The sequence below is a fragment of the Mus caroli genome, unplaced genomic scaffold (assembly GCF_978045245.1).
Source record: "Mus caroli unplaced genomic scaffold, Mus_caroli_1 scaffold_9, whole genome shotgun sequence".
Classification (NCBI taxonomy): Eukaryota; Metazoa; Chordata; class Mammalia; order Rodentia; family Muridae; genus Mus; species Mus caroli.
The window spans coordinates 80,567,201-80,594,445 of record NW_028227264.1 but is presented as its reverse complement, the minus strand read 5'-3'; the positions used below and the strand labels follow the sequence as shown (position 1 = coordinate 80,594,445).

The window sequence follows — 27,245 nt, the reverse complement described above, 5'->3', positions numbered from 1 at the left end:
AGCCATTAAAAATGCATCCAGTGGGACCCAGGCACCCAGGAACTACACACGACCAGTGGTACAGGTTCCTTCTTATGTCCTGAGCAGACCTTGGGCGTGAACTCCACCGCCAGTCCCAAACACCCAGAGGAAGCTCCACCCCCAAGCACTCTAACAAGCCCAGGATCACAGGATTCCAGGAACATGGTCACACCAGGATCTCAGGGTCTCAGAGGCACCTTGACTCCTAGGAGCTCTGACATATCCAGGAACTAAGGGTCACAGGATCCCAGAATCACAGGATCCCAGATACTGCTGAACTCTGAGGAATTGTGACACAACCAGGATCACAGGAAGGACAGGCTCCAGTCAGATATAGCAAAGGCAGGTAGCACTACAGACAATCAGAGGGCAGGAGGCAAGTATAAGAACATGAGCAACAGAAATCAAGATTACTTGGAATCATCAGAACCCAATTGTTCCACCATAGCAAGTCCTGGATACACCATCACACCGGAAAAGCAAAATTCGGATCTAAAATCACTTATCATGATGATGATAGAAGCCCTTAAAGAGGAAACACAAAAATCCTTAAAGAATTACAGGAAAAAAAAAAAAAAAAAAAAAAAAACAACAACAACGAAACAGGTGAAGGAGATGAACAAAACCATCCAAGATCTAAAAATGGAAATAAAAAAATAAAGAAATCACAAAGGGAGACAACACTGGAGTTAGAAAACCTAGAAAAGAGATCAAGAGTCACAGATGCAAGCATCACCAACAGAATACAAGAGGTAGAAGAGAGAATCTCAGGTGTAGATGATACCATAGAAAACATTGACACAACAGTCAAAAAAAAAATGCAAAAAGCAAAAAGCTCCTAACCTAAAACATCCAGGAAATTCAGGACATAATGTAAAGACCAAACCTAAGGATAATAGGTATAGAAGAGAATGAAGATTCCCAACTTAAAGGGCCAATAAATATCTTCAACAAAATTATAGAAGTAAACTTCCCTAACTTAAAGAAAGAGATACCCATGAACCTAAAAGAAGTCTACTGAACTCCAAATAGACTGGTACAGAAAAGAAATTCTTCTTGTCACATGATAATCAAAACACCAAATGCACTAAACAAAAAAAGAATAATAAAAGCAGTAAGGGAAAAAGGTCAAGTAACATATAAAGGTGGACTTATCAGAATTACACCAGACTTCTCACCAGAGTCTATGAAAACTAGAAGATCCTGGGCAGATGTCATACAGATCCTAAGAGAACAAAAATGCCAACCTAGGCTTCTATACCCAGCAAAACTTTCAATTACCATAGACAGAGAAAATAAGATATTCCATGACAAAACCAAATTTACACAATATTTTTCCATAAATCCAGCCCTACAAAGGACAAGAAATAGAAAACACCAACACAAGGAGGGAAAATACACCCTAGAAAAAAAGCAAGAAAGTAAACTTTCAACAAACCCAAAAAAAGATAGCCACACAAACATAATTCCACCTCTAACAACAACAACAAAAACAAACCAAGATGTAACAATCACTTTTCCTTAATATCTGTTAACATCAATGGACTCAATTCCCCAATAAAAAGACATAGACTGACAGAACGGATACGTAAACAGGACCCAGCATTTTGCTGCATACAGGAAACACACCTCACCTGGCTCCTAGTATGGCTGACTTTATAAAGGGTTGCCTTTTATCTCAGTTGTAACCACTGCCTAGTCTTATGTATGCATTTCTGTTTTATGTCATTATGTATAACTTCAATGTGCCTTGGCTGATATGTCACCTAACTTCTTTGTTTTCTTCTGTAATGTAAGTCTGATGCTTGCTTTGAGAAATTACATTCAGATACAGCACTCTCTCTGTGTCAGTATGTCATTTTTCACCTACTCCTTGCCCACCTGAGTACCAAAACCCTGATTTCACCACAGGTTGAGGGACCGATTGAGTCTAGTCTATGGCAGTTCATTATTAATATTTTTAAGGTATGAAAGGATATGAGGGCTGGAGAGATGGCTCAGCAGTTAAGAGTACTGACTGCTCTTCCAAAGGTCCCAAGTTCAAATCCTAGCAACCACATTGTGGCTCACAACCATCTGTAATAAGATCTGACGCCCTCTTCTGGGGTGTCTGAGGACAGCTACAGTGTACTTAGATATAATAATAAATAAAAGCAAAAGCAAGCGGGGCCAACCAGAACGAGAACAGACCAGAGTGAGTGGGGCCAAAGCAAGCAGAGGTCCTGAATTTCAATTTGCAGCAACTACATGATGGCTCACAACCATATGTACATCTGCAGTGTACTCATATACATAAAAAATAGATCTTTTTATAAAAAAGAAAGGGTATGAATATAAAATTTTTAACAAAATTTTGTTTCTTTGCATACAAGATGTCCAAGGAAGCCAGAAGAATGTATCTGAACTTCTATATCAGGAATTAGAGGTACTTCTGACCCATCTGTTGTAGCTGCTAGGAAGAGAAGAATTTCAATATTCTCAATATTCTTTGAGAATATTGAATATTCTCAAAATATTCAATATTATTGTTTGATGTATAAAATGCACTTATTAAAAATTAAGAAAAAAGAACTCTAACAGTTGTCATCTTAATACACATTCTCCTTTCTTTCAAAAATGATGCATAAGCTTGAAAAAAGGCAAAGCCTTTCCAGGTTTCTACCCATCATTCTCATTCACCTCACTCATGGTTGACATTTGGTCCCTGTTTAGTTCTTCTCACTGGCTTAGAGCTGGGGGACCTGGGAGAACTGAGCCAATAGGAGAGCTGGACTGAAGTTTCATGCAATAGTCAACTTTACACAGCCAGGGGCAATTTAAACTCTGAAGATTAAGAAATGTCACCTGAGTAAAGCTCTCATGAATAAAGCTGTGTACAAGAGAACAAACACACATGGCAAACATGTTTTCCTACAGAAGCATTTAAAGCATACGATAAACTTTTAAATGAGCAACTACAAGCAACAATGAGTAATCTCACTCCTATCTCCTACATCTCAGAGCATGAAAACACATTCCAAGAACAAGACTGTAATTTGAAGAATCTAAGGTCATAAGAATCTTCTCATATTTTTTTTTAGGTGTGTTTTCACAAGCATTCAGAATTCTCATGTAACTCCACTCCAGGACTGTTTCTCAGTAATACATGTAAATTATTTTTATTTTCTAAAAATATAACATGATTTTTACATTTACATATACATGTTTTAAAATATGGAGTCCTTTTGTGTATGTGTGTGCCTTTACAATCTTTGCATACAAGATGTCCAAGGAAGCCAGAAGAATGTATCTGAACTTCTATATCAGGAATTAGAGGTACTTCTGACCTATCTGTTGTAGCTGCTAGGAAGAGAAGTACTACTATGTCAACATTCCAGGCCACAAATATGCAACTATAATGCAGAAAATGAAGAGGCCCCATTATTCCCTTGGTCTTCTATCACTTATAGGGTCCCTGATAAATGATCATTGAAGAACTGAATGGGTATCTATCCTATTGTGAATGGACTCCTCTATTGCTTTTCACTGTCATTTTTAGAAGTTCTATGAGAGTGAAGACAACAACTTAGTTGAGGAGAGATGAGTTCAGAATATACTAGGAAAAGATCCAAAAATGGAGATATGGTTGTTTGTTTTAGGGGTATATTGTTCTTGATGTCTTGGGATTTTTGTTGGTGGTGGTGGTAGTGGTAGGATGGTTGGCTTTTGGATTTGGGGGTGGGGGGAGGCAGAGACAGGGTCTCTATACATAACCATGTCATCCTGGAACTCACTTTCTCACAAGTGCTGTGATTATAGGCAAGTACCTTTCCATCTAACTGAGGTGTTTTTACAAAGGCCTATCTTTGAATCAGAGAATTAAAGAATTATGTAAGATTTATACACAAACCATCATTCTTTGATGAACAAAAGCACCTCCTAGAATACAATAGATTAATTACAAGTGGTAAATCATTTATGTTCTCAACACTGTGGCTATTTTGTTTTCTTAATTTCATGTTCAATAATTTTTACCTGGATGCATACACTCGTGCTAGGGTGTGCACATGTCAGTCAGAAGCCAACTTACACGTGTCTATTCATATTTCCTCAGGGTAAGTTTGACCCACATAGTCAAGTTTTGCAGCAAGAATCTTCTAACTGGTGAGTGAACTCACTGGCGCTTAAGTTTCAAAAATATTTATGTATGTGTTGCTGTGCATATGTCATAGCATATGTATAGTGATCAGAGAAAAACTTGCATGTTTGTCTCCCACAGAATAAACTCAGATCATCAGGCTTAGCAGCAACCTCCTTTACCCACAGTGATAATTCTCTGCCATTCATTTGTGTTTCTTAGAAAGTGTTAAGAATAAGTATTTATTCCTCAGAATAAACTAACCCATAGAAATGGATGGCAGTATATAATTATCATTTGTAAGTAGGTTTTTATTTTTCAAATTACTGTGGTGTTCTATTCTTGGGTGACAATTTGTATATAATAAGAAAACAATTTTTTTGAAGGATGAAATAGTTCTGCTAATCTTCTATAAGCACCAGAAGATGGCTCAGTAGGAAATATGTGCTTGGTGTGCAAGGCTTTAGTGCATTTATTAGATTCATAGTGATTATTTCCAGTAGGAATGCTTTCATGATTTTGGAGAAGACTATGACACGCAGAGACACTATGACATTGACTTTTCTCTGGGATGTGTTTCAAGATTATACTGATGATCAAACTTTTATTACATCAATTACATCCATAATCCTATCCAGTACAAAATTTTTTGTGATTGCAAAGACTAGTGTGATATGCACAGGCTTTAACCACAGTGAGTACATTCTTATGGTTCCACTCTAGTATGAACTCTTTTGTGTATTTGAAGATAACTTTGACTTGCGAAGGCTTTACCACACTGATTACATTCATAGGGTTTCTCTCCAGTGTGAATTATTTCATGCCTATGAAGATCTCGGTTATATGTAAAGGCTTTACCACACTGATTACATTCATAGGGTTTTTCTCCAGTATGAAGTCTTTTGTGTATTTGAAGGTAACTGTGACTTACAAAAGCTTTACCACACTGATTACATTCATTTGGGTTCTGTCCAGTATGAGTCCTTTTGTGTACTTGAAGATAACTATGACTTACAAAGGCTTTACCACAAAGATTACATTCATATGGTTTCTCTCCAGTATGAACTCTTTTGTGTATTTGGAGATAACTTCGACTTGCAAAGGCTTTACCACACTGATTACATTCACAAGGTTTCTCTCCAGTGTGACTTCTTTCATGTATTTTAAGACTGCTACTACATACAAAGGCTTTACCACATTGCTTACATCCATAGGGTTTTTCTCCAGTATGAATCCTTTCATGTATTTGAAGATCACGCTTTAATACAAAGGCTTTACCACATTGCTTACATCCATAGGGTTTTTCTCCAGTATGAATTCTTTCATGTATTTGAAGATTACTGCGACGTGCAAAGACCTTACCACATTGGTTACATCCATAAGGTTTCTCTCCAGTATGATGTTTTTCATGATTCTGAAGACTAGCACGACTAGCAAAGGCTTCACCACAATGATTACATTCATAGGGTTTCTCTCCAGTATGAACTCTTTTGTGTATTCGAAGATAACTACGACTTGCAAAAGCTTTACTACAATGAGTACATTCATAAAGTTTCTCCCCAGTGTGACTTCTCTCATGAATTTGAAGACTACTGCTATATGCAAAGGCTTTACCACATTGCTTGCATCCATAGGGTTTTTCTCCAGTATGAATTCTTTCATGTATTTGAATATAACTGCGACTTGTAAAGGCTTTACCACACTGATTACATTCATAAGGTTTATTTCCAGTATGACTTCTTTCATGTATTTGAAGACTGCTACTACATACAAAGGCTTTACCACATTGCTTACATCCATAGGGTTTCTCTCCAGTATGATGTTTTTCATGATTTTGAAGATTAGCATGACTTGTAAAGGCTTTACCACAATGATTACATTCATATGGTTTCTCTCCAGTGTGAGTTCTTTTGTGTATTTGAAGATAACTTTGAAGTGCAAAGGCTTTACCACATTGATTACATTCATAAGGTTTCTCACCAGTGTGAGTTCTTTCATGCCTGTGAAGAATACTCTGACTAGTAAAAGCTTTACCACATTGTGTACATACAAAGAATTTCTCTCCAGTATGATGTTTTAGATGATTTCGAAGACTAGCATGGCTTGCAAAGGCTTTGCTGCATTGGTTACATTCATAGGGTTTCTCTCCAGTGTGAGTTTTCTCATGTGCTTCTAGAGCTCTGCTGTATGCAAAGGCTCTACCACATTCATTACATTCATAGGGTTTTTCTCCAGTATGAATTATTTCATGAATTTGAAGATTATTGTGAGTAGCAAAGGCTTTCCCACATTCATTGCAGCAATATGGTTTCTCTCCTGTGTGAGTTCTTTGGTGCGTTTGAAGATTACCTTTACTTGCGAAGGCTTTCCCACACTCACTGCACCCATAGGGTTTCTCTCCAGTGTGAGTTCTTTGGTGAATTTGAAGATGACTGCGAGTTGAAAAGGCTTTCCCACATTCACTGCACCCATAGGGTTTCTCTCCTGTATGAGTTCTTTCATGTACTTGAAGAGAACTTCGACTTGGAAAAGCTTTACCACAGTAATTACATTCATAGAGTTTTCTTCTACTATGACTTCTTTCATGTTGTCGGAGACTATTAAAATTTGCAATGGGTTTACTGCACTGATTACATTTACAGGATTTCTCTTCAGTATGGACTCTTCCGTAAGTTTGAAGAACACTGTTACTTGCAACAGTACATTGCTTCTTTCCATATCCCTGATACTCACAAGGCTGGGGTCCAGAGTGACAAATATTATTCCTATTAAAGGAGAAATAATAATCAAAAGGTTTGTACTTGCAGTCATATCTGTGAAATTTTTGTTGCCCCATACACATGTGCTATAGGGATTAAAGTTTCTCCACAACATCAATCTTCTTGTTTCCCATAAACTGTTCCTCTCTCTAAACTCTGGAAAGTCACTGTCAGTATACGAGTAAACCTAGCTTTACTATAGATTATTTGCTTATAAAAGGTATTGGACATTCACTGGACATACTTTTAAGGATATTTGAATGGGATGAAACTAAATAGATTGACATTTCTACAACATGGCTCTCACAGGACTACTGACTAAAAGAGTGTGATGTGTTAAGGCATTGTTTGTCTTTTTTCTTAGAGGAATCCCTTACAAACAGGTCAACTACCTGACTTTAAAGGACATGGTCTTCTGAGAATTAAGTAATCACCACTATACTTAAATCTGTGCTTAATTACATTGTTGCTTTCCATTAAAACTTCAGACCACATTATATTTTCTTCAGCAATGCATTTGTAACAGATTCCACATGAAAATTACCTTTTATATCTCCCAGAACTTTGACAACTTTCTTCAATATTGTGGTCTTCCCATTTGTAGCCTAAAATATAGTACCAGAAAATGTATGATATATTATTCGATACTGTACAAATTTTAACTTATCTCTAGTGAATCTGAATATTAAGTCTGATTATTTACTACATCCTTCCTCTTTGACAAGAGAAATTACAGAAGTATACCAATAACCAAGAAAGGCTTGTTCCTTTGTTTAGAACGTGAAGGAAAACTCACATTCTTACCTATAGCTGTGAGGTTCCTGCACGTTTCCAGCATCACATCTTTGTAGAGACTCTTCTGGGAAGGATGCAGCAAAACCCACTCTTCTTTGGTGAAATTCACATGCACATCCTCATAGGTCACTGCAGCCTAAAATAGCCCATACACGTACATAAAAAAAAAAAATGGTGAGACTTTACTGTATGGTAAATGAACATTACATTGAGAATATTTTTCCAGAATGCTGAGTACTTCATACATTTACTCCATATCACAGAATTTCAAATGAAGTCTCCAAGTGTTTTTAGAAAAAAATAGAAAAGGAGGATCACATCTCTCATTTCTGGGCCCACTGAATTCCACACAGCATTGCAAGAGAGATGACTACTAACAGACGATACAGAGAGACACTCAAACAGATCAACAAATAGATTTCTGGTTGCTAAACAATCTGCTGTTAGTGATAGCAGGAGGCTGAAGATACCAGTGAAGCTGGGTGTTAATGCCTCATATCATGCCTGTGCCCCAACTGGAACTCTCCGGAAGACCATCACGATTCCTCTGTTTCACCTGTGATGTCCACTCCTGTGTCTGACCAACCATACCTAAGAACCTGCACTTTTATTTTCATTTTTGAGTTGTTTTGACATCCATAAGCTATGGAAAAAGAGCATTCTAACATTGTTTCCTTTCAACTATTTTAGATGTTTTCTGTATTGTGGATCACATACTCTTTAAACTCTGAGTAAATATTTAATCCAACATTGCATATTTGGCAAAGTGAGTAAAAAAGGTTTTGTTTCAGTCACGGTTTCCCACAACAGTTCATCATCAAAAACAGTGAGAGCAGAAGCTTAAGCAGAAACATAGAGACAAGAAGCTGATGCAGAGACCATGGAGGGGTGCTTCTTCCTGGCTTGTTGCCCATGGCTTGCTCAATTTGCTTTCTTATACAACTCAGGACCATCAGCCCCACCCGGGGGGGGAGGGGGCACAACCCCCATTGGAATGGACACCCCCTCAATCAATAACAAAGAAAATACCCCAAGGACACATTTTATTCTTTGTGAATTTCACATCATCACCCAAATCCCACTCATCTGCCCATCCCTTCATTTCTGTCATCTGTCCTTACAACTTTTCCCCAAAAGAAAAAAAAATCTCTTTGTGGAAGCTGTAGTGTTGCCAGGAAGCAACTGGATACACTAGCTCTCTTGCCCTGCAGCCGCTGTTGCCTGCTCACTTGCCCTCTCTCTGCTGCTTGCTCCAGCTTAAATGTCTATTTGTGCCATGAGAGCAGCCAAGCCGTGAAGTGCACTCCTCACACCAAGCTGCTTAGACTGAAAGAGGAAAATTACTGGACACCTGAACTGTTCCTGAACTCTCTTACCCCTCCCATCCAGAGACTGTTCTCGGAACACTCCTGAACTTTTTACCCCAAGGTACCCCCTCCCAATTGGAAACTGTTCCAGGAACATTTTTTAGATAAGGGTCTCCTGGAACGAACAAACCTAGTCCTACCCCTCCTAACTGAAGACTGTTCCAAGAACATTTTTGAGATAGGGGCCTCCTGGTACTACCCCAGAATGTTCCAATAGATCAAGTACATTGCCAAAATATAGTACACGACCCCTTGGTTACGTAAAGCCCCTTTGGAAAGTCCCTTGGAATAACCCTTGGCAGAACCCCTTGGTGACGTAAAACTTGTACTTTTCCCCTTACCCTTCTCCCATAAAAGCCTGTGACAAGTCTGGGTCAATGGTCGATTCTCCTCTGCACCTTGCTGGCTGCATGGGTTTCGACCCCAGATATCTGGTATATGTGCTTTTTATGTGCTTTCTTGTCGTTGCTGTATTAAATCTTACTCTCTATACATCCTGAGTTCGGTCTCAGTGTCTTCTTGGGTGCGCGGCTGTCCCGAGGCTTGAGTGAGTGTCTCCCTTTGGGAGTCTTAGAGTCTTTCAAGACCACACCACTCAGACCGACCGCTGGGGCCCTCACGGTAATAGAGGCTGCCTGCGGTGACAGGGAGAGGATTCCTGTCCATCAGACAAAATGTGTCTGTTTGTTGTCTCTGCCATGCTTCTACCATTCCATTCTAAGATACACTTGGCACACATCTGCAGTTCCGGTCTAAGGTATAACACATGACCTTTCTCCACAGGTGGAGCTATAGCTTCTGCACCATCTTAGCTAATGGCAGTCACATGGCTGACTGTAGCTTCAGAGCCATCTTAGTTAAAGTCATTCTCATGACTATTCTCCATCTTTATTGGGCAGATCATACTTCACTACTGTGTTTAGAGGAACAGCCTGACTTAGGGTCTCCAAATACAAGTTAAAATTAAGATATGGTTTCCTTGTGATTTCTCTCCTGCCTTGATAAATAATTTTAATATTAATTTTTAGTCTTGTTTTTGCTACTGTCATTACAGCTCTTAAGTTATAATATATTCTCTTTATTTGATACATACATTCTAGGACAAATAATTAAACAAACACAGATTGCCTAACTCAGATATACTTAATAGATACTGGCTCTCAATCTTGTCAGAAATCTGCTAAATATAATGTTAATATAATATAATATTTATTAAATATAATATTTAAGCTTATTATGACAGAGACTCTGAAATTATAACAGTAACCTTCCCCAAGGTCTCCTAGAAGATAAGAACACAGCCATATGACTACGTAGATTGGGGTATGATAACCACTGAGAAACACTGCTTCATTAGCTTGCCCGCTGCCAGGGCTCGACATAAACTGTGGACAAACAGAAGAAAGCCAGAGAATTAAATGTCTCATGTTGCCTAAAACAAGGTGAGTCATTTCTCCCAGGCTCCTCCCCTACAAGAAAAAGCTTCCCATTCTGAGCCTGTCGGCCAGACTGACTCTGCCGGAGTTGTTAGGGAGACCAAAGGGACCAAGAAACTGTTTAGTGGTAGACTATAGACCAATCTCTGTCATTTTAATTAATATATGACATCTAGATTATAATTTATTCTTCCCAGATTTCTGATTACATTGACAGCGAGGATACTACAGATTGACAGCTAGAAAACAGACCTCTAGCTCCTTACCCCAAGGTAATCCACCACCTTATTAGCTCATTGGTCAATCTGTTAACTAGTTAAGACTACCACATCTCTTATCAAAAAGACAGGTTTGCCTTGCTCACAGGCCTCACAATAAATGGTACACAAGTTTAGATGTAAACTTACACAGATGTAACCTTCTACTGCTTCCTTATCTAAACTCAGTTTCTAGTGACTAAATGCTTCATATTTCCTCCCCTTGTTATGCCACTATCGTAATGTTAACAATAGAGTTCTTATAGAACATTCCACTATACGAGATCCAATTTTTACAATCACAAGTTCAGATTATAGGTTTCCTTTGATTATCTTTTAGTGATAAACTAATGTTTCTCATGCTAAATCTGTATTACCAACTATCATATTGACAAGGTCAAGGCTTTGAGTTTCCTTTGTTTTTTAAATGATAAGTTAAAAAATGCTTCTTATTATGCTAAATTTTTATATATTCATTCTCCTAGACAGAAGGAGAAAGCCTTCCTTGCTCCTGCTCCACAAAAGGTTTTGTCTTCCCTAAACTCACCTTAAAGACTTTTCGTGCTGTTAACAAATACCTCTTTTGTAAACTTAGAAGCTGCAGAAAACACATTCAGATCTACCTTTCATGGACCAAACAGACTCCATCTAGATAAGTACACCTGCCAATCAATAGCCTAAGTTGCCACATGCTACCTATTCCAGAGGGTGGGATTCCTCTCCTGTTCCCCAGGATTGGGAATCCCCTCACCCCAACTACCAAGACTTAAGGGTTTCAAATGTTCACCTAAGAAAAAAGTTTTTCTCCCAAACCTACTTAACTTTATTTGCTGCCTCATAAATACAATTCAGCAGCATGGCAAGTCCAGGCGTTTACTCAAAATATACATCCAGGACAGCTCCAGAGAAGCAACCCACAGATACTCCAATCTACTCTCACAGACACAGATGGTCCCACAGACTCTGGACAAGAAAACAACAAACTCTCCTAAGACTGGACCAACATTCCCATCCCCTATTTTCGTAGGTTTCCCAGAGACACATCATATCAAAGTCAGCAGAAAGCAGCTAATGACGACCATGACCTTATTCCTGCTTCAATATCACCTCTTTCTAGTTCCTCCTTTTTCAATAAAACCAAAACAGAGTAATATTGGCATTCCTTCTACACTCTGCCCAACAGTTACCTGACAATAGGCAGGTAGGCCTGGTTTGCTTAAAAGGGGCTGTTTGGCCCCTCCTACCTCTCTGTGTCTCTCTGCCTCTCTCTTTTTTCCATCACCCCTATTTTTTCTCTCTCCTTCCCCCCCCCCATGTGTTCCTGGCAGGCATCTCCTCTACCCACTCTCTGTCTCTACTCCCTTCTCAATCCCTAAATAAACTCTATTCTACACTATAGCTGTCATATGGCTGGTGCCTCAGGGGAAAGGGATGCTTCCCCATGGTCCTGCTGAGGCACCCCTCCCACTTCGCCATACCATGCTCTACAAAATATATCCTGGTCTTTTTATAAAACACAACAACTATTCTGTTAGCTTTCTGAACAAGGCGCAGATAGAACTCGGAGCTCCTCCAGCTTTATGTCTGCCTGGATGCTCCCATGCTCCCACCTTGGTGAAAATGGTCTGAACCTCCAAACCTGTAAGCCAGCCCCAAATAAATGTTGTCCTTTGTAAGAGTAGCCTTGGTCACTGTACCTCTTCACAGCAATGGAAACTCTTTAAGATAGAAGTTGGTAACAGGGACTGGCATTTTGCTATGATAGACCAGACCATGCTTTTCTTTGGGAGAATGTGGGTTTGGAAAGCACTGGAATCCTTTAACTGGGGCTTAGAGGGCTATCCTAGTAGGAACATGTTAGACTTTGTTGCTGAGTTATTTGCATAGTGCAGACCCAGCTCAAGAGGTTTCACTGGAGAAGAACTTCAGTCTGTGGCCTAGAGACTGTTTTTGTGGTATTTTGGTGAAGAATATGGCTGCTTTTTGCCCTTGTCTGAAAAGACTATCTGAAGCTAAGGTCGAGAGATTTATACTAATTGCACTGATAAAGGACATATAAAAACACCCTGTTATAAATTCTGTTGTGTGGTTATTAGAGTCCACGCTTATGAAGAGTCTGTTAATGAAAAGGAGTAAGCTGAGAAAGAAAAGACATAAAATATATGGTTCAGGTAATGAAGGAGCTCCAGGAAGTGAAATGAAGCTGAATTCTATGTTTAAGGAGATAAACAGATTACGGGAGTAGTGACCTGAGGGCCACTCAGCTAAGATTAGGCACACACCTTTAATCCCAGGAAAGAAAGGCAAGAAGATTTCTGCGTTCATTGTCAGTCTGGTATAAAGCAAGTTCCAAGGGGAGAAAAGCTTAAGTCCAGGTGAGATAGTAAAAGCCTTTGTCCCCAGCATTCAGGAGACAGAGCCATGCAGATCTCTGAGTTCAGAGTCAATCTATAGAGCAAGTTCCAGAACAGCCAAGCTTACGCAATGAAGGAGTTGGAAAACAGAAAGCTATGACAGGCCAGGGAAGGCCATTGGTGAAGTTGTAGCCTCAGATGCAGTTGATAGTCCAGGATTGAAGGAGTCAGGCAAAGAAGTTGAGGTTTGGCACTATGAAGAGAGCCTATGAAAGGCTACTGAAGCCTAGCTGCAGAGGAAGACCCGAGTGTATTGGAGATGCCAGTACCATAGGATGATCACCAAGAACACCAGCAGCAGTGGAGTAGAGTCTGTAGTGTGCTACAGAAGGCAGAGCTGGAGAAGTGACCCAAGTCCTTTGGAGGAGCCCAGAAGATGACGGGTGGATCCCAAATACTGGAAGAAGAAGCTGTAATGTTGAAGTTGCCTTGGAGACCCCAAAATGTTCAAGATATCAGAGCCATGGGATATCTACTGAGGAAATAGCTACTAACAGGGAATGGAATCAGACAAAGAAAATTGTGCTGCAGTCAACAAAGATGAATGGAGCTGAAGATCTTAATTTTTTTTTCCCCTTGGTTTTTCAAGACAGGGTTTTTCCGTGTAGCCCTGGCTGTCCTGGAACTCACTCTGTAGACCAGGCTGGCCTCAAACTCAGAAATCAGCCTGCCTCTGCCTCCCAAGTGCTAGGATTAAAGGCGTGCACCACCACTGCCTGGCAGAGCTGAAGATCTTAAAAGCACTTTAATAATGAACATGGAGATGCAGTTTTGAGTTGGCCCAGCTTGGTTTTGATCTTGTTTGTTCCAGTATTTACTCACTCTGGCATTTTGGAAGGGGGCTGTATATCCTGTGATGTTTAAGGTATGTGATCTGACTTTTGATTGGGGAAGTTTGAGAACCACAGCTTCCATCCCAGCCTGCACCATTGCTCACCTGGAGAAGCATGGGGTGTGATCCCTATCTTGGGCTGAGCTTCACCTCCCCTGAGTGGTGTGTCAGCATCCCACAAGCCCAGGTCCTCAATGGGGAGAAAGTTTTGCCTCCCCAAGCAGAGTCTCAGTGGTGATCTGACCCCCCCCCCCAGTGGTGAAGCAAAAAGCAGAACCACATCTGGCTCCACAACATGGACCTACCCAGCTGACATACACCATAGCAAGCGGCTTGTGCAGACCTATATTGGAACTCCAGATTAAACAAAGACCATGAGCAGCCCTGGCTTTTAGCAATAGCCTAGAAGACCCAGGCCTTCCCACTCTGAAGACAGACAGGTTATCTTCTTCCCACTTTTGTTTTCTGGCGGAGCTATTGCACCAAACCCCATCTCAAACAACAGTCCACTTGGCCATTAACATAGACTCCAATCCCTACCCCTACCCCTACCCCACCAATACGATGCCACCAAGCCCCTATGCTGTTTCTACTCTACTTTTAGGGTTTATATAAAGTAGCACACCCCCACCTTACAGCAGTACCAGCAAAGAAAAGCCACACAGGGACAAAAGGACACACACTTATTCTTTCCTGGGAGCTCTCCCTGAGTTCCTGGCTATGATCCGAGAACAGCCGCCACCATACTGCCAGCTGGCATTCTTCTACGAGCGCCCCCGCCACCGTTCCTTCCTCCAGCTGGCTTTGCTAAGATGTGGACAACCACCCTGCCCAGAAACTCTGGGAGATGCTGTTCACATTCTACCACCAAACCATCCCATCTGGCTCTACCAACTGCCAATGACTGCCCCATGGCTGTACCCTTTCTCCTGTCCACCTGAGTCTTAGCGGATGGAAAACACCAGACAAGACCACCTTAATATTTTATAATCGGCCAGATAACACAACCACTGGGTGCTGAATCTATTACCCTAAACTCATCAGCTATCTTATATCATAATTCTTCCAGTGACAGAGGCTGCCACCAGTTCTTATAGCCCCCAGGCCTACAAGGTGTCAGTCCTGTCTGCTCTACAGCCTGGTCCAACTCTCCCATCCTCTCTGCATCCCCTTCTCTTTCTGTCAGGCCTGAAAATTTCGCCTTATCCTTTGCCCAGCAATTAGCTTCTACCATCTTTATTGACCCAATCAAGAAACAATTAGGGAACTAGATTTTAGTTATCAACTCCTCCCTCTACAACCTTTGTCCAGACACATCATCTGATTGGAGACTTTCCAGACAAGTGGACACTGAGACCTGACAGCTTTGGGTCATTCCAGCAACAAGAAATCTCTTGCTTGAGCCTAATGGCTACAAAACTTGGGGAAACTTGCATGATAGTAAGGAAAACATTAAATAAATCAAATGGTGTTTAAGACCAATGTTAACACCATGAAAAACCCCAAACAAACTTACTCTTGATTTCAATCCACTAAACAAGGAAGTTTGTTCACTAATCCCTCCTCTTAAGGCACTTGCAGCAGAGTTCAGATGAGCGAGCTTGCTATGGCATTTCTCTCCTGTTCCTGGAGTCTGTGTCATTAACTCCACACCAACCCCCAAGGGCAGGTAGAGCCATGCTTCAAGTAGTCCAGGGCACAGGCAGCATCTGGCGCCCAATATGGTCAATACACTACTTCATCTTCCTCATTTTTGTGGCTGTTTGTGAACCTCCTTTTCTGGGGGCTCGTTTTTTGCCTGTAGCAGCAAGGACTGTGCTCTCAGTTCGACATGATCTGCTCTTCTCCTTGAGGTGCTGCTGTTGTGTCCACTTCAGTTGCTTCTTTGGTGAGTTGTCCCCTTAGAATTTTATGTTGTGAGTCCCTCAAATGTGACTGCTTATCTCATTTCTGTCTTCTTTGTCTTTTCTGTTTGTCCCAGTGACATTTCCACTCTCACTTTTGGTCTCCATCTGGGGGTGAGCATGCAGCCTCCATATTTTCTTTCTTCCTTGTCTTTGTCTGGGTAAGTATACTGTGGTGAACCATCTTTTCTGTCTTCTTTGTCTTTGTCCGCTCATTTTCACTTTTGGTCTGGATTCATGCCAGTACCTGACATAGGGGCTAGTCTCCCAGGCAGTGTTAGCAGGGATCGGCTCCCAAATGCCTTCTCTATACTGGGTAAACCATCCAGGCATAAGGCCTTTGAACTACAACTGAGGGAGTCTCCTGATTAGTACAGTATGACTTTTGTCACCTCTTCTGTCATATTTGTCGTATCTGTTCATTGTTTGTTTCCTTTGTGCTTGTTGTCCTGGGTTCTCTTCCATCAAGGAACCATATTAGAGCTCTGAAAACTCTTCTAGTTACTCATGGTCTAGGAGGACTCTGCCTTCCAGTGGTCACTCCTGCAGTGGTTGCTCCTGCAATACCTGTCCCTCTTGCTGGATTGCCTCTTCCCTGGGAACCTCATTCATAAAAGAGACATCTGCACCAATATAAGAAACCATTTGGAATAAGACTTCCATTTTGAGTAGTGGTCAAGTAAAGTTTAAGTTCCAAGACCTCCCTGAAACTGACATCCTACTTGACAGAAAGAGACATGAATGTGGGCAAATGATATCCTGATTGGCAAGTCAAGACATAAATGTTAGACAAGTCCTATCCTAGAAGAAACGTTAAGACAAAAATGTTAAACAGGACAAGTCCCCTGCCACAGTTGAACACTCCAACCAATAGAAAAGGAATAAACATACCACAAAGACATATTCCTAATTAAAAAAAAAAATCCCCATCCCTAAATCCTGATTGGTAGAATATCTTGGCACAGACGTTTGTGTATTTTACACTTAAAATCCCTGTAGTATCTTAACTCAATGTTATAGTTCTGTTCCCAAACCTGGAACATGGCCTGGTCAAACAGTCCTGGGGCGTATGCTCAATAAACTCTCCCTGTCAGACTGAGATCGGAATCCATGTGATTTGTGAGGTGATTCCTGGATCCCAACACATGGGTTAAAGCTGGACTTCCAACAACAACAGAAACACCAGAAAGCCTATACACTCATGGCAACTGAACAACTCTCTACTCAATGAACTCTGGGTAAGAGAAGAAATAAAGAAATTATAGAATTTCTAGAATTCAATGAAACATTTCCAAATTTATGGGTTACAATAAAAGCAGCTAAGAAGAAAGTTCAATTTACTAAGTGCTACCATAAAGAAATTAGAAAGATCTCATACTAACAATTTAAAAGTATACCTGAAAGCTCTAGGAAAACACATACACAAAAACACACACATCAGAGAGGAGTGAAAGGCAGGAAATAAATTCAGGGCTAGAATTAATCAATTAGTAACAAAAAAAGAATAATACAAAGAGTGGAAGAAACTGAGAGTGAGTTTTTTGAGAAAAATCAAAAAGATAGACAAACCTTTAGCCAAATTAACCAAAAGATAGGGAGACAGTATTCAAATAAACAAAATCAGAAATGAAAAAGGAGAAATAACAAGACAATGAGGAAAATCAAAGAATCATTAGGTTTTACTTCAAAAACCTATATACCACAAAATTGTTTCCAATTTTAGGTCATCCTGATACCTAAGCCACACAAAGACCAACAAAGATAATTCAGACCAATTTCTCTTATGAATATTCATGTAAAAATAGTAAAATATTTGCAAACCAAATCTAGGAACACATCAAAAATATCACCCACCATTATCAAGTAGGCGTTATCCCAGAGATGAAGGAATGGTTTGCTATATATTAAATCCAACATTGTAATCCACCATGTAAACAAACTGAAAGAAAAACAATCATTTGATCATCTCTTCAGATGCTGAGAAAGCCTTTGATAAAATCCAGTACCCTTTCATTTTATAAGTCTTGGCGAGATCAGAGCACATACCTGACACACTAAAAGCAGTCTACAGAAAGCCAATACCTAACATCAAATTAAATGGAAAGAAACTTAAAGCAATTCCACTAAAATCAGGGACAAGACAGGCTGCCCACTCTCTCCCTATCCATTCAATATAGAACTTGAAGTTTCCAACAAGGCCACACCTACTCCAGCACTGCCACACTTCCTAATCATGCTACTTCCCATTGGCCAAGCATACTCAAACTACCACAGTGTGTGTCCCAGACCCATTATAAGCCAATCTTTGAGAGGAAAGCTAATGTCCCTCATATACTTTTAGTGACTTACTCTTGTTTATTGAGAGGAGTACTATATGAGAGACAAGAAGTTAGTTGTGGTAGAAAAAAACTGAATCCCTATGTTTCATCTCTATGAGGGAAAAAGTTAACCTGTGTGAATGCATTGTGAAAAACTTTTATGTGTTATTTACATAATATTTGTGTTATATAATTTTATATATAATTTTACATATGTAATAATTTTAATTTTATATATAATTTTACATAATGTTTTTTTATTCTATATAATACGTATATAATCTGTCACTGTGGATTCAAGCCATTTGAGCTCTTGTTGCCAAACATGACTGCCTCTGTTTCACCTCTAATACTCACAGAGAGGAAATAAAGAATAGACAACTGGGGGGGCTAGAGAGATGGCTCAGTGGTTAAGAGCACTGACTGCTCTTCTAGAGGTCCTGAGTTCAATTCCCAGCAACCACATGGTGGCTCACAACCATCTATAATGGGATCTGATGCTCTCTTCTGTTGTGTCTGAAGACAGCTACAGTGTACTCATATAAATAAAATAAGTAAATCTTTAAAAAAAAAAATAGACAACTGTCAATTGTCCCCTGATTGGTATATGGATACTATGATAAGTGTATGCATATGGTTAAAACTTTTGAAAAAGATGAAATTAAACAAGTCAAGGAAGAAAGAAAGAAAGAAAGAAAGAAAGAAAGAAAGAAAGAAAGAAAGAAAGAAAACAAACCAAGAAGCTGGGCAGTGGTGGCGCACGCCTTTAATCCCAGCACTTGGGAGGCAGAGGCAGGTGGATTTCTGAGTTCGAGGCCAGCCTGGTCTACAGAGTTCCAGGTCAGCCAGGGCTACACAGAGAAATCCTGTCTCGTAAACAAAACAAAACAAAAAAACAAAACAAAAAATTAAACAAGCATATAACAAAAATACTGAGGACATAGGACACAACTGACCAGTTGAAATTAATACATTGTAGAAATCCAAGACTTGTTCTGTTTATAAAAACAGTGATGTTCCTGCTTTAAATCTACGTCATCCTTTCATTCTCTGCCTGTAGTGTTAAATGCCTGTAATCCCAGCACTTTGGAGACAGAACCAGGTGGATCTCTCTGAGTTTGAGGCTAAACTAGTCTACACATTGAGTTCCAGGATGAACACAGCTATATAGAGACCCTGTCTCCAAAACAAAACAAAAACAATAATGGTAGTTACCCTAACATAATCTGGACTCATCTCTCCCCAACAAAATATTTCACTGTCTTCACTTACATCAAGATAATAATATTAACAATAAGAAGCAATGTACAGAGCCCATTCACAGAGGGATAGAAATACATTCAATGGCCATGCAGGGACTTTCATCACACACAAGTGATAGAAGACAGAATGAATAATAGGGCATCTTTATTTTTTCATTATAGTGACACCCTTAGTAGCTGGAGTGTAGACTCAGTAGCATTGCTGCTGTTGTATGCCCAAGTTTGTTTCTTAACACCCACTTCAGATGGCTCAGAACTATTTGTATTTACATGTCCATAAGGTACAATGGACTTTTCTGGCTTCCTTGGGCACATGCACATTTTATATATTTTTATATATGATATAAGCCTGAATTAAGTTATTGTGATTTTCTAAATAAAATAACAAATACATGATGAAAACAAATTTTACAGTATGAAGTCCTGTGTTTGTGTGTGTGTTGACTCCTCCATATTATAAAAAAGGTCTCATTTATATATTTTTTAAATTACAATTTTGGGTATATTGTCTAAACACAATCCAGAAATGGAGTCACAAAAGGAGAACTCTAAGAACTTGTGAGAACAAGCAAAGAAACCAAGAGACTTGTGACATTCGTTTCTTCAAAAAGAGAACTGTGCTTGGAATGTGTTTTCATGCTCCTTTCAGATATAGCAAATAGAAATGAGTTTACTGTAGATTGTTCATTAATTCTTGCTGCTGCTATTCAATTAAAAGTTTAAACTATCTTTTCTACACCTCAATGGAAAAGCAGGTTTTTGCCACCTGCAGCTTATTCTTGTCATTGTATAAAGCTGGGACTCATAAGTCTCACTCTTGTGAGTATTCTTCACTGTTTCTCCAACCAGACTCTGTCTACCCCTGGATGTCCTGGAACTTGGGTGTGTAGACCAGGACAGAGTCAAACTCGGATCCACCCTATTAACCAAATTTCCTACAGATCAACATGAAGATGAACTTTCATGAAGTAATGCTATTTAGATGAATTAATGACTTGATAGAATTCCTAACTTGATTCAAATAATTTCAGGAAGAAAGCTGAAGGAAAGGGTTTTAGTCATTTTGCCAGAAAGAAGTAATAAAGTTAGAATCAAGAATAGAATGTGCCAGGCTTGGTAGTGCACGCCTTTAATCCCAACACTCGGAAGGCAGAGGCAGAGGCAGAGGCAGGCGGATTTCTGAGTTCCAGGCCAGCCTGGTCTACAAAGTGAGTTCCAGGACAGTCAGGGCTATACAGAGAAACCCTGTCTCAAAACAACAACAACAACAAAAAGAATAGAATGTGCCCCCTCCATGTAGAATAAAGGCTGCATAATAAGGACTGCATTGAGCAACATGAATTTGCACTAAGAAGAGAAACAGGTTTCAGACAAACTTGTAATCAAGGAAAAGCATTCATTCTAGGACATGTCCAAGGATGAAGCCACAGGTTTGCAGTATGATAAAGCAAGGCCATGTGAAACTGTTGCTTTGAACTTATAATGAGCTTATAAAATGAAACAATGCTTTGAACATACTATCAACATCCTTCTGCAACTCCCCTTTCATATAACATTTTACCTATGAAGTAACCTTTTCATAAAAGAGAGCTTTTTGTCCTAAGTGGCCAAGTTCTGCTGCTTGCTAGTACTGATCATGTCTACCTCATTCAATTATTTTCTATTTTCAACAGCTTTCTGTTTCCCATGTTTTTCTTCACTGCCTAACCTTAGCTGTCTTGGAACTTTCTCAGTAGACCATGCTGGCCTTGAACCCAGAGATCTATATGCCTCAGTCTCCTGATTGCTAGGATTAAATGCATGTACGACTGCACCTGGACCTTAGCTTTTCTTTACCTGGAACTTGCTCTGAAGACCAGGCTAACCTTGGACTCAGAAATCTGCCCTCTGTCTCCTGGGGGCTAGGATTAAAGGCCTGTACCACCATGCCTGGACCTCAGCCTTTTCTTTTTTTTTTTTTTAACAGATCTTTATAATCATGGCCACTGTACCACAAGTAAAGGCTTGTGTCAATGTGGATCAAGAATGTCATCCCACCTCAAGATCCTGATCTAAAGCCTGAATCTTTCAGATTCAAGATCCATATCAAAGCATCTAAATCTTTATACCGCAAGATCTGGATCACTGATACACCCTCCATTTCAGGGGGCTTGGGGGAGTGATCATCCAGATATAGTCAAGTTGATAACAGAAAATAGCCATCATAACCTAACCCTTATCAACTGGACGATCATATTTCATATATTAAATGAAAACAATAACCAGGTCATAATGCCTAACCTGGTATAACGATGCCTTATACAATTGCACAGACACAATAAGCTTAGCTGGTTTTGATCTTGCCTGAGATCACCATTCCTATAATTCCATTTGATATATTCAATCTATTTATCTGCTTAAACACAGGATTTACCTCCATTCCACTTCCTGGTACCCCTTTAATCCTTGAACCATATATTTTGTATCTGTCCTTGCTCATATTATTCCTTTGCAAAATGTTCTCTTACTAAGAGAGTGAACCACAGGACAGAGTCTACACTAGGCTTTTTGAAATGTCCTTTACCAAAGTAATTAATCTAAATTTCTTCACCTTAGCCTCAGCAGCCTCTTTAGACATAGGCAAAAAGCAGCCAAATTCTTCAACAAAATATCACAAGAACAATGTCTAAGCATCACACTAAAATTCTTCCTCTCTGAAACTTCTTGAGTCAGGCACCCAAAGTTCAAATCACCCTCAGGACCACTGTCTTCCATGCTTCTACTACTATGGCCAATTAAGTACAACTTAAAGCATTCAACTGCTTTCCTAATCCAAAGGTCCTTAGTTAGGGTTTTACTGCTGTGATCAGACACCATGACCAAGGAAACTCTTATAAGGACAACATTTAATTGGGACTAGCTTACAGGTTCAGAGATTCAGTCCATTATCATCAAGATGGGAGCATAGCAGCATCTAGGCAGAAATTGTGTAGGCAGAGCTGAGAATTCTACATCTTCATCTGAAGGCTGCTAGTGGAAGACTTGCATCCAGGCTGCTAGGATGGGAGTCTTAAAACCTACACCTACAGTGACACACCTACTCCAACAAGGCCACACCTCCTAATAGTGCCACTATCTGGGCTGAGCATATACAACCCATTACAGTACCCAAATCCACACACCTCAAACAAAAACACGGTCAGCACTATCATAATACCCCAGTCCCTTGTACCAACTTCTCAGGATTTTATTGATCTGAAGAGACTCCATATATAAGGCAACTCTTATAAAGGACAACATTTTATTGGGGCTGATAATGGTTTCAGAGGCTTTGTCCATTATCATCATGGTAGAAAGCATAGCAGTGTGTATGCATGCTTGCTGTTGGATGTGCAGCTGAGAATCCTATAGGTGGTCGATCCTCAGACAGAAAGGAGGACTCTGTGTTCTGCAGGCAGCAGGAAGACACGTTGATTCAACATGGAGCAGAGCCTGAGCATTCAAGACCTCAAAGCCTGCCTGCCTGCACAGTGACACACTTCCTCCAACAAAGTCACATGAATTCCAACAAGGCCCCACCTCCAAATAGTGTCACTACTCATGTGCCAAGCATTCTAACATGAGTCAATGGGAGCTATACCTATGCAAACCATCACAATCCTGATAGTTTGTATATGCCTGGCCAGGGAAGGCCTCGTTAAAGTAGGTGTGTCACCGTGGACATGGCTTTAAGACCCTTGTCCTAGCTGTCTGGAAGTCAGTTGTCTTAGTCAGGATTTCTATTCCTGCACAAAACATCATGACCAAGAAGCAAGTTGGGGAGGAAAGGGTTTATTCAGCTTACACTTCCACACTGCTGTTCATCACCAAAAGAGGGGCAAGGCAGTGTTTAAAGGGAAGAATGGAAGTTCACCTTTCCTCCAAGACAGGAGGCATGGCAGTATAACAGTGTCCAAGTAGACATGGTGGTGGAGAAAGAGCTGAGTTCCACAACTTGATCCACAGGAAGGAGAAAAAAGGGACTGTGTTACGCTGGCCACGGTTGAGCATATAGGAGACCTCAAAGCCCACCTCCACGGTGATACACTTCCTTGAACAAGGTCACACCTCCTAATAGTGCCCACTCTCTATGAGGCAGGCATTCAAACACAAGAGTCTATGGGGGCTAAACTCAAACCACCACAACGTCACATGCAAAAAATGAGGCTTTTAAAAGAGATATAAAAAGCTTTTAAAAAAAAAACTATTTAGGTATACCAACTTTAAAACAATGTAAGTTCTTTTCTGGTAGAGAAAATGCCATTAAGAAGACAGTGTATAAACTGCTCTGTGTAATATGTGAACTGCTGAGTGTTGTACACTGATACACAAGCCAAAGCCAAATGCCCCGTGTCTCAATACTGGTGCCTTCAGTCACTAAACTGAAGTGACACAACCAGGTTTGCATTTACCCATATGAGAGAGTTGGCCACTTGGAAATTTCATTGGCCCAAAATAACTTCCTCAAATTCCACATCCACCGATTTGGTTTGCCTTAATTCATAAGGTATGAATTAATGCATGTTGGGAAAGAACACATAAACTCACCTACCACATCAGGATAATAGAGACTCCTATAGTTCACTGATTAAAGATTAAAAGCCTGTAACCCAGCTACTGCCTAGCCTGTTTTGACCTGCAGTATACACAGTAAGCTTTTCCTTCCTTCTTTTCCGGTGTCCATAGAGAAGCCATGCTCCACACACACATGTCCTATTCCTGCTACTGACATGAACATACCACTATGTAAATCAAAAGAGTCTTTTTAGAACTGTGTGGTACTACAATCCTTTTATACAAGAATTGAGGAGATTGGCTTAGAAGGAACAGCTACACAGTAGGAGGAAGACAACCAGAGTCAACATAGGACACCCAAAGTATTTTCCTGAAAGCCTGGAGGTGAGGCTGCTCTGGAATTAATGTGCCTTCCCAACGTGAAATCACACCACACATTTAGAGAATAGTGAAGAAGACTCTATATGATAAGAAGTCTCCAGCACAAGGCAGCTACAAGATTTTGCTAAATTATATAACCGTAAAGGATAGGCTTCTGCATTCCACATATGTCACAGGTCCTCTGACCCGGCGGCGACACGAACGACACAGACACCAAGTCAGGTTCACGCAGCAACTTTACTTCGGGCTTTTTCTTTTACAGCTCCCTTCCCCAGCAACTTCTTCTTAGGGCAAGGGCTAAACTACTCCTATTCTACTTCTACTCACGGCAAGGGCTAAAACTCTCCACTAGCTAAAACTCACTACTCTGCTCGTGGCTTCTACCGACTAGGGCAAGGGCTAAACAACCTCTCTCCTCTCTCTCTCTCTCTCTCTCTCTCTCTCTCTCTCTCTCTCTCTCTCTCTCCACCCCACCTCATCCAATCAGAATTCACACACACTCCAGGCAGGAGCGAGCTTAGGTCGTTCACAGATTGGCTGACAGATTTGGATCCCGAGGAACTGTCCAGCCTGGCAGGCAGCCCACACATGTAGCCTCACTGCGCATGCTCGGGCAAGGCAGTAAACAAGTGGGTTTCACTCACCCGCTTCCCACACACATAGTCTGCAAACTTGGTGAATGCTGCTTACTGCTTCTGGTGGGTTGAATAAGAACGGTACCCAAAGGCTCATAGATTTCAGTGTCTGGCCATTAGGGAGTAGTGCTACTTGATAAGTACTAGGACCTTTGGCCTTGTTGGAGTGGGTGTGGCCTTGTTGGAGCAAGTCGGTCAGTAGAGGTGGGCCTGGCAGTTTCAAATGCTCAAGCCAGACCTACTGCCTGCTGATCTGGATTTTGAAGTCGCAGCTGCCTCTCCAGCACCATGTCTGTTATGTATACCCATAATCCACACTGTGGCAATAATGGATTAAACTTCTGGAACTGGAAGGGAGCCCTATTTGAATGGTTTTCTTTATAAGTGATGCTGTGGTCATGATGTCTCTTCCACAGCAATGGAACTCTGACTAGGAAACTGCCCGGATGCTATGGCTTGCTAAGACTGCTTTCTTATACAACTCAGAACTACCTGCCCTCGGTGGCACCAAACACAGTGGGATGGACACTATTATATCAGTCATTAATCAGAATACCCTACAGATTTGCCCACAGGCCAGTCTAACTCTAGCTCGTGTCAAGCTGACCCAGTCTCACCAGTACCTCCGAGACATCTCCCACAAGACTTTTAACCAAACCTCAATCACCTTAACCCTCAGTTTTCAGCCTGTGAAATGGGCGCACTCACATGTAAAATTTTCAAAGTCTGTCAAGTTTAAGACACAAGAGATGGCTCAGCAACTAAGACCTCTGCTCTAGTGGAAGAGCTGGGTTTGGTTCCCAGCACTAACATGGTGGCAAAGAATTATTCCTAGATCCTGGTGGCGACATCTAATGGCCTCTCTGGTCTTCTATTGGTGCCAAACACCCAAGTGATGAACACACATGCACGGAAGCAAAACACTCATGCACATGAAACAAATTTAGTAAATTAAAAATACAGATCCCCATATCTCTTATATGTCACCATGGATAAAACAGCAATAAGACATATATGACAATATGACAAATATCTGTAGCCAAAATTATAATTTCGTAATTAAAAGACTCGAAGAACTTGGTCAAAGGAGAGAAATCCTATGACTCTAGACAATTAGTCTCAGTATTATTTCAGTACAGAATCTGAGCTATAGATTCAACAAACGTCCACTAAAAGAGTCTAACGAGTTCTGCAATGAGCGACACAAAGCCGATGACAAAAGGTCATCATGAATGAAAACATGAGCACACAAGACTGAATAAACAGCACGGTGACACCGTCTGACTTCTAAATTACCCTACACCTGCGATAAAGATTGTGCTGTTTGAGACCGACATAACATGAGAGAACAAGAACACTTAGGACAAAAACACAACTAATATTCGGTCGATTTTGACAACTTATGGAGGGAAACACAGTGAGTCTGGCCTTACAAACACACGTGACTGAACCACCGTGGCATCTACATGCGAATGTGTTAATGGCACAGACTTTACACTGCGCAGAGTTAACTGCGATGGATGCTACACCCGAATGTCACCTGCCAGGTTCAGAACTTCTGGAAGACACTAAAGAAAAGAATTTGCTCTGCCAGTCAGCAATTCCCTCTGCACTGACAACAAAACCCGCGCATGCGCGCCCGCTGAAGGATGCCGGTGTCCAAGCAAAGCATCATCTCTAGCTTCCTATGCTGTGCGCCGGTGCAGCCCCGGGAACCGTCTCATGGGGAGGTGCTGCTTCCACACCGGAGGATAAGGGAACTCGGGGACTTCAGGTGAACAAACGCAATTACAAAGGTCGCCACATCTCGCTGCCGGTCCCCGCACCCCAGGACAACCCCACACGGGACCCCGCGGGTCCTCCCCGCGCGGGGACAGCGGCCTCGCTCACCATGGCGCGGATTCCAAGTTAGCCTCGCTCTCCGCTCAGCTCCCGGCAGATGGTAAAAACTGCTTTCCTCAGATTCACAACAAAGCGGGTAATATGGCGAACAGGAAGTGCCCGCCCACTGTGACTGAAGGCTCGTCTCGAAGTTCTGATTGGCTACTGAGGCCTGAGTGACAGGAGCAGTGTCCCTAAGAGACACTGTGTTTCCCATCTCTGACTTTCACCACAGGCCAAGAGCGGGCATAGATCTTAAGGCAGGTTTTGCCATAGAACTTGCTCCTGGACTGCAAGGTGGTCCCTGCACTTTTCCTGCACTCAGTAGGCACT

At 40.9% G+C, this 27,245-nt stretch overlaps 1 protein-coding gene across 1 annotated transcript; it reads right to left on the bottom strand.

The window, feature by feature from the left end:
* Window positions 1–699: 699 nt before the first annotated feature.
* LOC110303022 (uncharacterized) lies at window positions 700–27,245 on the bottom strand. The gene is made up of 4 exons (XM_021173908.3): window positions 26,922–27,245; window positions 7,702–7,828; window positions 7,442–7,502; window positions 700–6,903 (listed from the first exon to the last, which is right to left on the bottom strand). Exons 1-4 carry the CDS (start codon window positions 26,922–26,924, stop codon window positions 4,845–4,847), a joined length of 2,250 nt encoding a protein of 749 aa, XP_021029567.2. The 5' UTR covers window positions 26,925–27,245; the 3' UTR covers window positions 700–4,844.

Coding starts and splice junctions, on each gene's coding strand:
- LOC110303022 (XM_021173908.3), bottom strand. Junction 7,503..7,701: donor CAGGAACCTCACAGCTATAG/GTAAGAATGTGA, acceptor ACTATATTTTAG/GCTACAAATGGGAAGACCAC. Junction 6,904..7,441: donor AGTTCTGGGAGATATAAAAG/GTAATTTTCATG, acceptor CTCCTTTAATAG/GAATAATATTTGTCACTCTG.